Source organism: Pipra filicauda, unplaced genomic scaffold (assembly GCF_003945595.2).
Source record: "Pipra filicauda isolate LSUMZ 115617 unplaced genomic scaffold, ASM394559v2 scaffold104_size2351352_pilon, whole genome shotgun sequence".
Taxonomy (NCBI): Eukaryota; Metazoa; Chordata; class Aves; order Passeriformes; family Pipridae; genus Pipra; species Pipra filicauda.
The window spans coordinates 2,100,726-2,113,605 of NW_024103485.1; the positions used below are offsets into that span (position 1 = coordinate 2,100,726).

Genomic DNA, 12,880 nt, shown 5'->3' on the forward strand with positions numbered 1-12,880 from the left:
GCTCCCTGACACTTGAAGGTACTCCTGGGATCACTGCAGGGGAGCAGTACTCTGAATTTAAAAGTCACCTGCAAAAGTAGAACCATGATTGTAATTCATCAGTCTTGTTCCAATTGTTGGATATTTGTAGTATCAGAAATTTTAAACTGGTATCTTCATGTTCTAAGGTAGAAGACAGTTGCTTTACAGTAGTGATATTTTATCCTTACAGAGCAATTATGTGTGTCTCAGGTTTAACTTGTCCCTGTCTAGCTGAAATCTTGTTTATGAACACATAAAGACATAGCTGAAGTGAATTATCTATGTTCATATATGAACTAATAACTCTTTTACTGGCTTTAGTTTTTAAAATGCAAAATAATTACCAACCCAGTGCCAATGTTTCCTATCTCTTTCCAAGGTATTAATGAAGATTCTTTAACAGTCGTTCTCATCCTTTTTATTAATATATATATATATGCATTGTGTGTGTGTACACAGATGTTGTCATATGCCATAGTGAAATATTCATAATTGTTTTCATTGTACCGATATATTCGTTGTACCGGATTTACGTATTTGAGTTGGAAAATCAAAACATCATTGCCTAATAGTTTTCTTTATCTCTCTTTCACAGTCATAATGAACGAAAAGTAACCTGCAAACATCCAGTAACGGGACAGCCATCGCAGGACAACTGTATTTTTGTTGTGAACGAACAGTAAGTGCCATATGTTTCACTCCATAAAATATATGTTTTAGAACCTGTTAATATTGAAGCAAGATTCGGTGAATTACTAATTGCAATATTTATTTTCCCCAAGTCAGATCAGCATGTGTATAGTTTTACTTGATTAAATTACTTGAAAGTAGTATTAAATATTTAATGCTAATTTTTAAGATCAAAACCATAGCCCAAATTAGTTGTATGATAGAAATGCACCATGTTTATGCAGTGTGTGAGTTTCCACTTGTCACTTTACTTATTCTGTAGGTTTAGCAAACGACCTGTATATTATATCATAACCAAATAAACCTCCAAGAAGCAATAAATTTTATGATCACTTGGGGACAGTCACATGCTGTTAATCTATAATGTTTTCCCTGATAGTTTCTCCTCAGCTGGTTATGGTTTTGGCCAGCTGGGACACTTTCTGAATCACTGGATAACTGCTTGGATTTGCTGTGTCTGCATTAGTTTTGTAGAATACACAGCAGTGCAAGGAGATACGCATGGAACTCATACCTGACCTCAGGATTTTGTGTGTGGTTGGTTTTTGGGTGTCCTGCTCACCAGCATTGCTGAAACACGTTGTACAAGAGCGAAAACCATGAGAACTGCAGTTTCAAAACCTGCCCGTTCTCACCAAGTGGGGCAAAGCCAGAAGGGCTCTTTGGAGGGCATTTCTTCCCATTTCCATCTCATGCTCATACCTGTCTTTTTCCCTCCCACCAACACCTTACACTAATAGAGAAATCCTGGTTTAGAGCAACGCCTTAAAATACATCTGTTATAGATTTGAGTTTAAAACACAGTGCAGGTAACTTTGCATTGACATGTGAATTGCTTTCAGATTGGAAAAGTAGGACACAGGCTGTACTAGGCTACATCTAGGGGTGCTTTTTATTAGCAGTCTGCACACACAGCATGTTCTAGTGCTATTACATATTCTATTTTCAGGACTGCTGCAGCAATGACATCTGAAGAAAAGAAGGAGCGACCAGTAAGCATGATATGTGAAGCAACTAACTATAATCTGACATCAGATTATGCTGCTCATCCAATGAGCCCTGTGGGCAGAGTAAGTCTTTATGTCCGAATAAAATTAAAATTAAAATTATTCAGTTATTCCACAAGGTACTAGACAGTGCTATATATTAGTATTCCACTGAAAAAGAGAAACAGAGGATATATCTCTTCTTCAGGGCACTTCAGCCCTTTCATGTTTAATTTGGAAACTGAAGTGTCTGAAACAAATTATCACTGTAACTGTAATTTTTATCAGATAACTCCGATCTTATGACTTGCACATACTTAAATTGTTCACAGAATCTGACCTTTCTAATCTGTGTGAACAGCAGAATCTTGAGTGACTGATGAGGCATCTGGGCAACCATTGTTACAGAAATTGCTCAATCACAGATAATTGGCTGGATTTCTCCAGTAAAACAGTTACAATTGTGTATAAGAAGTAGTTATAAGAGAGGTGGAGGGTGACCCTGTGGTAAACAGCAGCTGACATGATTTGGTGGCATTGGACGAGAAGTCCTCCTTTCCTAGGAAAATTCCTGGAGAAAATTCTGGAGGTTCCCAAGGTCTCCTGAATTTGTGTCTTACTTCTCCATTTGCCCAGCTTCTCAGGGGTTTAAGGTAAATGCCCAGATGTTTTTATCAACTTCTGAGTTTACCGGATAAAGCTTATGAGCCTATTGTGTGCATGCATTGTTTTCTTTAGTTTTCTGGGCAGCCTTCCTGAAAGGAGAGTGTGCTTGATACAAAATTAAGAAGTCCCTTAAGTTTGCTAAGACACCAAGATAACTGCTTTGGTCAGTGATGACAAACAAGAGCCCTGTCATCTCTTCTACTAGTAGTTAACATTTAAACAAGGGGAAAAAACCCTATACTTTTGCTAGTCAATGAAAATTTTAACCCTGAGAAGTGCTTTTTTGGCAGGTTAATCCAACCTGCAAGAGAAAAATAAACTTTGGAATGTGTTTTAACTGAACAAATTCCTTAATTTCAGAAACTTGGACTGAAATAATTTATTTTCCATGTGGGAGAAAATATTGTAAGGTTTCTTTAAGTGCATTTTGGAAATATTTATTGTTTTAGATGTCTAATGAGACAGACAGAATCCTTGACCTACATCAGAAAAATTATTTAATGAAAAAAGTGTCTTAATCTGTTACTGTTGCTGGGGGGAAAAATAGTCACAGATGTATTATAAACAGTAACAAAATCCATTTCAACTTTCATATGATCATGTTTAAGTCCATGCAGGAAAACCAGTTTAAAACAAAACAAACTAGAAACCCCCCAAACAACAACAGCAAAAAATGAACTCAGAACCAGCTAAGCCCTAAAACAACCAAGCAAGCAAAAAACCCAAGATAACTTATTGCTATAGTCATAATAGTGATGTAGAATGCAATAGTTACAGAGCTAGTTCTGTTGAAATTAATTTTCTAGGAAGCAATCTTAAGTTAAATGTAGGAAATTATTACAATTTAGGAGCATGTGTTTTACAAGCATATTTTTCACACTCCTCTTTCAAAGGAGAAGTTGAAAATGCCCTTCAGCCTAATGTTTGTTTCATAACGTTCTAGAAGGAAATTGAGATTTCTATGGCCCAGTTACTGTGATTTCTTTACTTTCATTGATTAATGACACTTTAGCTTTCTGTGAAAATAATATTTAAAAAAAACAGATTCTTGTACTTTTCATTCTTCCTGTTCCAGTTATTTAAATGGACTTAAAATATTAATATGGTTCTTGTGGCTGTATGTGTAATTACTGTAAATCACTTTTTAAATGTGAATTTGTCTGAATTATTGCCACACCATTTTAAAATTGTTGTGTTTAGGAGGTGAATACTTGTTAAGTAGAACCACAGCTGATACCAGTCAGCATTTTCTGGCAAACACTTTTAAAGATAACTCTGTAGAAAGGGCCCATGGGTTGTACATGGATACAAAACTGATTTTCTTGTATGTTTTTATTCATGTCTTCCAGCAGTAGGGCCTGAAATTCTTAGCTGTCTTACCAACTTTTGAATATAATATAGAGAGGTTCCATGTATTGCAGCACAATGTTGTTGAGGAAAGTAAATTACAGAGCAGAAGGGTGCCTTGTGTGATTGCTTCATGTATTTTTTAGGTGTTTCTGTTTTCAGAGATAACTCATGAACACACCTGATGTTGGAAGGTAATGAGGAATAGAACAAAAGTTTGTGGTACAACTAAAGTTTCAGACAGATGAGGGGTACAGAAATAAGTTCTTCCTTTCATTGATGTTAATTGATCCCAAATAGATATGGAACTTGGAGAAGTTTCTGTTTTGTGGCAGAAAGACTCTCTGCTGCCCAGAGGCTAATATGAGGTGAGGCAAAGGTCAGTCTTGCCCCAGTAAAAGTCTTAATTCTAATCCTCCTTTCCCACTGTATACATGATACTGGCCAAATAACACACTACAGCTCTGTTAAGTGCTGCTTCTTCCCTTGTTAGCTTGAAGTGTATTTCTAAACTTGAAGCCCCTAGGACAGACCTCTGACTGTGAAAAAGATCTGCATAGGCCTGAAATTGCTACAGAAGTACATATTTTCACCTCTCTTTGTAAAATTAAGAAATCGATTTTGTAGTTGTCTATTTTATTTTATTTTTTCCCTGCTGTTAAAATCACTACCCAGACAAATACAATTATGAAATGCATTCAGGGAATCAGTTTTTTTAATGTGTAAAGTCATATTACCAGTCACCCTCCACAGTTCATCTCTGCTGCTCTTCATTGCTGTCCTGATTATCAGCAGAATAAAGGGAACAATTTTCTCACAGCAGGTAGAGTGAAGTGTTAGCCCAGGACAGATGCTGCAGAGCTCCTGGTGACTCTGTTAAAGTCACTGTGATGTATCACCATGTTTATAAATGTTTATCAGTTTGTTTATATATATTTCATACAGTGCTCAAGCGAGTCCAGCTTTAAATGGTTAGTTTAGGTATAGCCTTACCTAGGCTGGAAATTTTGGATTGATAGTCATGAGGTTCATTAGCAAACAGCACAGTAAACAGGAGCAGTGTGAAGGGCAGTATTGGTGCTCAGGCTGAATATCTATATTGTGTTTCCATAGTCAGACTCGTCCAGTAGTGCTCCTTGTGCATCTTCCATTTTAGTCTTACCCTAAATTAAATCCAGTTTGCTTTGTTATGCAAACCAAAGCACAGTAAAGCATGAATGATTGGGAGATTTGCTTCAAGAGCAGCCTCCGAGTCCAAGCTAAAATGCTGAGGCAGAAACCCACTGAGCTCATGGAAAACTGCAACATTGGAAGGCACTGAAATTGCCTACAAAATCCAGAAGGCAGCATCATGTTGCTTTGTGGTTTGGAAGATAATGTAAGCCTTGAAGACTGGAAACATATTTTTAAACAGAATTGGAAAGTAACAAAGATATAGATTTCTATTCTCTGAGTTTACGTGCAGAAAATTTCCATTTTAGCAAGGACTTCAACCTATTTTTTTCAAATATATATGCAATAAGTTTAAGGTTAATGAATTACTTTTGTGCTAGTTCCGAAACTGGGGAAGAAGCCTCACATAAATCCTGTGTCCTCTACCAGCTAAGCAGGGAGAAAAGCATCTTGCAGAGTGATGAAGTGTGCAGCCCCAGCTGCTGACTGCTCTGTTGCCCAGAGTTCAAAACCCTGCTGGTGTTTGTTTTTTCAGTTTGGGGAAAGAGTGAATATCACTGGCTGGACTTCCTGGCTTCTTTCTCAGTCCTGGAACCATACAGGGTCCCTCACTTAGGTTCTGGTTTTGGAGGCATCACAGTTGCCAGGACCATGCCTTAGAAGGGATCAGATGGTACCAGATGTGACTATGTTTGCTTGCTCTGTTAACTTCTACACCTCCAGCAAGTACTTAGTAGCTGGATTATTTATTCACTATCCTCCTTTTCTCTTTTCCTTCTCCAGAAGCTGGAGCTGTGCAATATGTCCTGTATTTTTAGTGCTATGGGGTAAAAAGTACTTGAACCCTTCAATTCTTTTTTTTTTTTCCCCATCTTCCTGTGTCCACAGTTTGAGATAACTAGATATGTGTGGGAGAATGTGGAATGGGCAGGGATTCCAGGCATAACAAGAGGAGGAGGTGATGTAAAAAGTCTGAGCACTCATAATTAGTTTATATATGCACCTTCAGTATTTCAGTACTTATTGTCTCAAGGCTCAGAGTTTGTTGTGAACAGTTATTCTCTTTATGCAGTGTGAGGTAAAATAATCACGAGTCATCTAAAGTGTTCTCTGTATTAACTAAAATTAGAAAGCACTTGTGATGCTGCATTTAATTAAAGGAAGTTTGTATTCACAGTTGGTAGGATGTAACCCATTAAAACTTTGCTGTTAGCTCAGGGAAATTGGAGTCAATATGGTTTTTTATCAGACCTACCTTAGAGAGAGCTGTCTAAATTATCTGAATTTGTTGGTAGACTTGACATTAGTAGTACTTGTGGTTCGTTGTGTTTTCAGAAGCATCTTTAATACATTAGCTATTTTTACAAGTATAGGAATTCTAGAACACTCTCAAGAGGTTTTGAACCTTTAATACCTAATATTAGAGCAGCTATGAGTGTTATAAATTATTTCTGATCAAAGTGTTGGCAGAGCTTGTGTGTGATATTCCAATATCAAGTCATGCAGGTTAACTGAGAGAGATGTAGTTCACTTTATAACTGGATTGTTATAGGTTCTCTGTATATTGCTTTTTCACAGCTGGATGTCATAATTCTCTTGGCTTCTTACAACCCTTTCTCCATTTTGCAGTGGTAGAATTTTTCAGATGAAAATGTGGATGTTTTTTACTTTTATTCTTAATTTGCTTTTGAGTTGCCTGCTCTGTTGTGCTTCCCGGAGCTGAGCCAAATTGCTGTATCTTCAAGGGAAATTACAAGCACTCTGCTTATTTTTATATTCCCTCATGATTCTTGCAAGGAAAGAGAGACAAAACGTCCTTGTTTCATTGTGTTGTAGACTTTAGGCAAACACACGTAGTTTGTGTAATGTTATTCTTTTTTAGCCAAGGGATTGTATCCTTTTGTCAACTGGCATCGTTGACAAAAGCTGCACAGAATTTTGAATTAAGCTTCCGGTTTATGATTTTTAACCTACTGTGGAGTTCTCTCTGAAACATGTATAAAACCCAACTCAGTTCTGCGATACGTGTTGAGAGAATTTCCACAGAGAACCCCCTCCATACCCTAATTTGCAACAAAACCTGAGTGTGTGTTTAGCATTCCTCCTTCGGGAATTTTACATACACTCATGATTAGTCTCAGCAGCAGAGATAGGGAAGCTGAGACACCAGGATTATGTTGTCTCAGTTCAAATGGTGGATTTGAAGCAGAGCCATGAATACAGCTTAAAAAACTTTACTTGAATTTTACTTCTTGTGCTCTATCACATGGCATGGTCTCTGAGGCACCAGTTCTTACAGGATTTAAAACACAAGTAAATGTTCAGCTCATTTAGTTACAGCACAGACTTCTTAATGTAGGCTGAGAAGAATGGAAGTGTGAATTGGCAAAGCACTGCACGTTTCTTTATGCCTTTCCCAATTTCTTTTGGTTATTCAAGTAGAAGGATAAAATCTAAAATGGGTTGGTTTTCCTGCTTCTCTTAGTCATACGTGATCATTGCAAGGTTTTAAAAGGTACAAGCAACAGCAAATAAAAGCACTGGAGTTTCAGGAGAAAAGTTTCAAACTAGACCTTAGTGCAAGCAGGTAAAATAGTAAATATTCAAACGAACCAAGAGATCACAGAGCAAAAGATTCTTGAGAAGAAAGAAAGAAAGAATAAAAAAATTAGGAAAGGGGGAGTTATATCCTATTGAAATCTGGACAAGTTGTCATATATTAGGTCATAGGTTAGTGTTGGAAGCAAGGAAGAGCAGATTTTTCTGCCCAGGTGATGTAATTTTTCGTAATTAATAATAGTTCTGAGAGTTTACTTCTCTTTCTACAGCTCTGTAGGCATTCTACCTTCCTTATAAGAAGGTCAGATATCTATTTGTTTGAGATTTCTCTTGTTTAAAAAAAAAAAATGTTCAAGTACTTGTCTTGGGATTTGTCTTTATATTTTCTGCAGAAGAAATGAAAGAAATGCTTAAACCAGCAGAACCATCACAATAATTATTCATCTGAAAAAGGAATGCAGTTTGTGTTCTGCAGTCCCCTAGAGGAACACGTATGAGAAAAAGTTCTTAAAGCAAAGGAAATGTGTTATGATTTTTCAGCAGATATTGATGTCATGGTTTCTTTAACCTGTTCAATTCAATTTAGACATCACGATCTTCAAAGAAGGTTCATAATTTCGGAAAGAGATCGAACTCCATAAAGAGAAATCCTAATGCACCAGTTGTCAGACGTGGCTGGCTCTACAAACAGGTACTCTTACCTAATTCACCCCCTTCTTTTTTTTCTGTCATGTGTGTAATGTGCAAAAGACAATCATTTATATAAAATACAGTGATAGCAGAGTGAAGCTACAAACTGAGAGGAACTGACTTGTGGTTTTCAATTAATTATCTACTTATTGGATGTCATTCTGATACAAATAAGGACATCAGACAGGTAAAGAACATTGATGGATTACATGTACATAATTCTCTCTAAAATACGTGGAGGACTTGAAAAATCTAGGCAGATGTTGGCAGCAAATAGCTGATTTAATTTCCGGCATGTCGAGATGATGGCACAAGGATTTATGGCCCAGAATATTGGTGGGGTTTTTTGTGGTTTGTTGTTGTTGTTGGTTGGTTGGTTGGTTGGTTGGTTGGTTTGTTGTGGGGGGGTTGGGGTTTTTTTTTGTTTGTTTTGCTATATCCTTAATTTTTTTTTCTAAAAGTAAGCAAATATTTTCAATAAAAAATTGGAAGTGGAGCCATTTTTTCATATATTTTGCATAGGTGTGCCTGTTTTCCTAAAGATAATCATCTTAAAACCAGAGATGATTTTAGGTTTTCCTATTGAAAATAGGCATTATTGAAAATATTCCTAGTATTTAGTGACAGTGTTCCTAACCTGCAGTAGATTTGCTGTTCTGCAATACCAGACCACCTGCACTGTATTGGTTTGCAGGAATTCAGAGTAGAGTAGCATGATCAAAAAAAATGAACAACAAAACTGATTAGGCCATATTAGGACTATATTTTTAAAATCCACCAACAACCCTGTAAGAACTTGTAATTTTAACTCAGCTGAGACATGTGTGTATGTAATTTTGATGTAAATTGTCATTTACTGTGCCTACTCAGATAGACTGGAATGACCTGCATAGCTTTCTGAATGCTGTTGATGAGTCAGGTTTTAAAAATTACTCCCCAGATAATAAGATCTAGAAGTATCTGTTTAAGTTAAAGACTTTTCCATGTTTAGACAATCCTGTGGCCTCTACTCTGATTCAGTGTTGAGTGTGAAAAACTCTCACAAAGGTGAGAGATTTTGTTGCTTTGTTATGGGGCTATTAAACTTTTTAGCTTGAAAAAAAGGAGCTCTATTCCTAAAGCAGTGTTTTCTGGGTATATTTTAAGATCACAGAATCACACAGTTGTCATGGTTAGAAGACACCTCATGATCATGTAGCACAACCTCCCCTGCTCAAAGCAGGCTCAACTAGAGCAGGTTGTCCAGGACTGTATCCTCAGGGATGGACACTGCACCACAGCCTCTCTGGGAAATTTGTGCCAGTGTGTGACCACTCTCAGAGCAAACAAGTTGACCTCTGCTCAAGTGGAATTCTGTGTTTCTTAATTTGTGCCCGTTGTTTCTTTTCTTGTCACTGGCAAGAGTTTGGCTCCACCTTCTTTATACACTCTTACATCAGGTATTTCTACACACTGATATATGGACTGAACAGTCCCAACTCCCTCAGCTTCTTTTCATATGGAGGATGCTCCAATCCCTTCATCAACTTTGTGACCCTTTGCTGGATTCACTGCAGTGTGTTCATGTTTCTCTTATACCAGTGAGCCCAGCACTAAACCCAGCACTCCAGCTAGACCTCCCTGGTGCTGAGTAGAGAGGAAGGATGTCCTCCTGGCAGCTCTGCTAATGCAGTCTGGGATGCTGTTGGCCTTCTTTGCTGTGAGGGCTCATTGCTGGCTCGTGGTGGTGCACGAGGTTATTGCTCTCCAGATGGGGGACTGAGCATTAACTTCGTTGAACTTCAAGAGATTCTTCTCTGCCCAGTTTCCCAGCCTGTTGTGGTCCCTCTGAATGACAGCACAACCATCTGGTGTATGAGCCACCCCTCATAACTTGTGTTATCTGCAGACTTGCTGGGGGTGTGCAGCTCATTAATGAAGTTGTTGTATAGTCTTGGCCGCAGTATCAACCCCTGGGGCGGATCACAAGGAACTGGCCACCCACTCATGGGCCTGGCAGTAAAACCAGTTTTTAATCCACCTCCCTGTCATACTGCTTACTGTGTAAAATGATTTAAACAGTGTGATGTTTGGTTGGTGTCTGTAGGGAAAGGGGCTGCTCGATATTTCCATGTCATAGTAGTAATTGAAAGCCAGTTCAGTCCAGGGTTTTATCAACAGATACGATCTTCAGAAATTTATAGTGAAAGCTTGTGCAGGTTTCTTTTTGATAGTGCAACATGTTTGTGTAATCACAGAGAATGGCAATTTTTGTTTAACTCAGGGTGTTCTGTCTCAATGCATGTGATGATACCCTTCTTCCATTTTTCTACTGATTTTTAAGTCCAGGGCCAACTCTTTTTTTGGAAGATGTTTACAGTGAACATACTTTTTCTGAATAATGTTTCTTAGCTAATGCTTGGTTTACCTTTTCTTCTTTTAGCTCATTTCCCCTACCCCAAAAGGAGAAGAGCTTGAAATATGAGGCTAAAAATTATGCTAACTTTTGCCAGGGGTGTGTGTTTGGGAGGGGGGAGGAGACCAACCCCAAAACCAAACCCACTCCACCCTACAGTTTTTCATTATAGAATCCCTCTTGGTTGCCACAAAAAACCTTATTTACTACAAGAATATTGATAATTCACACATACTTCTCTTCTTGGAACAGATTAACATATTTATTAAATCCGATTCAGCCAGGATGTGTGTGCTGCAATGCTCAGGCTTATTTACACTGCAGTAGTGGTGGTAGTCTTTCATTCTGAGTTGTGCAGTGTAAATTGGTTATAAACATAAAAGAAAATGAAATTGCTTTAGGAATAAACTTTATTTGGGAAAGAAATTTGCTCTAAATGTGAGTGGTAGTAGAAGATGAAGTTCAGCAGAGTTTCTTCAGAAAACAAAGGAGGATGTACCCCAAGTATTACCTTGTTCTTTTAGTAAAAAAAAAAAAAATTATATATATATATATATATATGCATATACACTTTTTTTTTTGTTAATTGTATATTGTAGCCTCTAGCATGCCTGGAGAAAAGGAGGCTCAGGGAGGGCCTTCTTGCTCTCTACAGCTACCTGAGAGGAGATTGTAGTGAGGTGGAGGCTGGCCTCTTCTCTCAGGTAACAAATGATGGGACAAGAAGAAACAGCCTCCAGTTATGCCAGGGGAGTTTTAGTTTGGATATTAGGAAAAAAAATTCTTCACCACAGGGGTTGTCAAGCACTGGAACAGGCTGCCTAGGGAAGTGGTTAGGTCACCAGCCCTGAAGGTATAATTAGATGTGTTGATGTGGCACTTGGGAACATGGTTTAGTGGTGGACTGGCAGTACTGGGTAACAGTTGGACCTGATGATCTAAATGGTCTTTTCCAACCTAAACAACTCCATGATTCTCTGTTACCTTCAGACTTCCCGTGTCACTTGTATGCAGTGACAAGTCGTGATGAAAAGTCAAAGTTACTTAAAATAGCCAAGAAAATGAGCTACTGGCACACCACCACAGTTATGTAGTACCTGGTTTACCTTATGAACGACTGCTGTCAACAGTCTGAGAGCTCTTACCTGATCCCTTTGGTTAATACAGGATAGCACTGGAATGAAGCTGTGGAAGAAGCGGTGGTTTGTGCTCTCCGATCTCTGTCTCTTCTATTACAGAGGTGAGTTCCACTCCTGACACCTTCGTTTGCTAATTTTACTGGAAGCAGATAAATTTTGACACACCACTCAAATGTAAGAAGTAAGAAGCTGCTGCTTAACTTACTGGATTAACAAGGTTGTATAGCCGTCAATATCCAGGCCTGCTACTTTTATCTTTTTTTTTTTTCTTTCTTCCTTAATTACCAATTTCACGTAATTGCTTCCTGCCTGTCAGGGTATGCTCAAAGGGCAAACCCATTCACAGCCACCTCTGTTATTAAATTCTGGATTGTAGTTTTCTCACTGCTTCTGTTGCTAGAAACTAAGTATGTCAGTTTAAATCTGATTTTTCATGCAATTTAAGTAACTGAAAGGGATGGGGATAGGGAAGGGATAGTACAGGGGAGCTGAAACTCTGCCTTTGGAATGATAAGAGGATATATATACCTTTGGGAACTCTAATCAGTGTTCATGAATACTTATGAAGTGAAATGTTGTCCAGTTCCATAAGAGTAGAAGTCTCTGCTGTATTTAGAACAAAGGAATCTGTTAGTAACCTTATGTAGCTACATCAGACTTATTTTACATGGGAAAAATTAGCTGCTTGTAATTCTAGTCTGGAGTTATGTGTGTTAAAAAACTGATTCCTTCCCCATTACAGATTATTAACTGTAGTGCTCCTGAGGAGATAAACAAATGGGATTTGTGCACATGGAAACATATTAAATCCTGAAATCAAGAGCGAAGAGGGTTGTAAAGCAAAATAGAGGAACATGAGCAGTTAGGGCCATCTGCAGCCTTAATTGAAGGTGGAGGGTAAGAAAGGGTTTCAGCTGTAGGATGAGACTTTAGAATTGGTGGGAGTGGTGCTGATGCTGGTGATGCTGAAAGCAGTGACAGATAAATTTAAAATGGTGTTCTGTTAAAGTGCAGCATGGATCTAATCAAAGACAAATCAGGTCATGAAACATGAAAGCTCTGAAACTGCAACTCTTTGTAACTGTTTGCAACTTGTAACTGCAAAGTTAACAAATTCTGAGGTATTGAACTGTAATCATTAGGCTTCATTTCTCTACCCTAAGAAATATACTTAGTTTGATAAACCACTGCAGAGTCAAAATTAGGCTGTAATT

The 12,880-nt window shown here is 38.0% G+C and overlaps 1 protein-coding gene across 11 annotated transcripts in view; it reads left to right on the top strand.

The window, feature by feature from the left end:
- The window catches only part of PLEKHA5 (pleckstrin homology domain containing A5), a 166,380-nt gene that overhangs the window by 97,660 nt on the left and 55,840 nt on the right, over positions 1–12,880 (top strand). For all 11 annotated transcript variants that reach the window (XM_039379472.1, XM_027747474.2, XM_027747472.2 and 8 more), the window contains exons 4-7: positions 617–700; positions 1,661–1,781; positions 8,029–8,133; positions 11,695–11,767. In XM_039379472.1, coding sequence (XP_039235406.1) covers positions 617–700; positions 1,661–1,781; positions 8,029–8,133; positions 11,695–11,767 — 383 coding nt within the window. The remainder of the gene's footprint in view (positions 1–616; positions 701–1,660; positions 1,782–8,028; positions 8,134–11,694; positions 11,768–12,880) is intronic.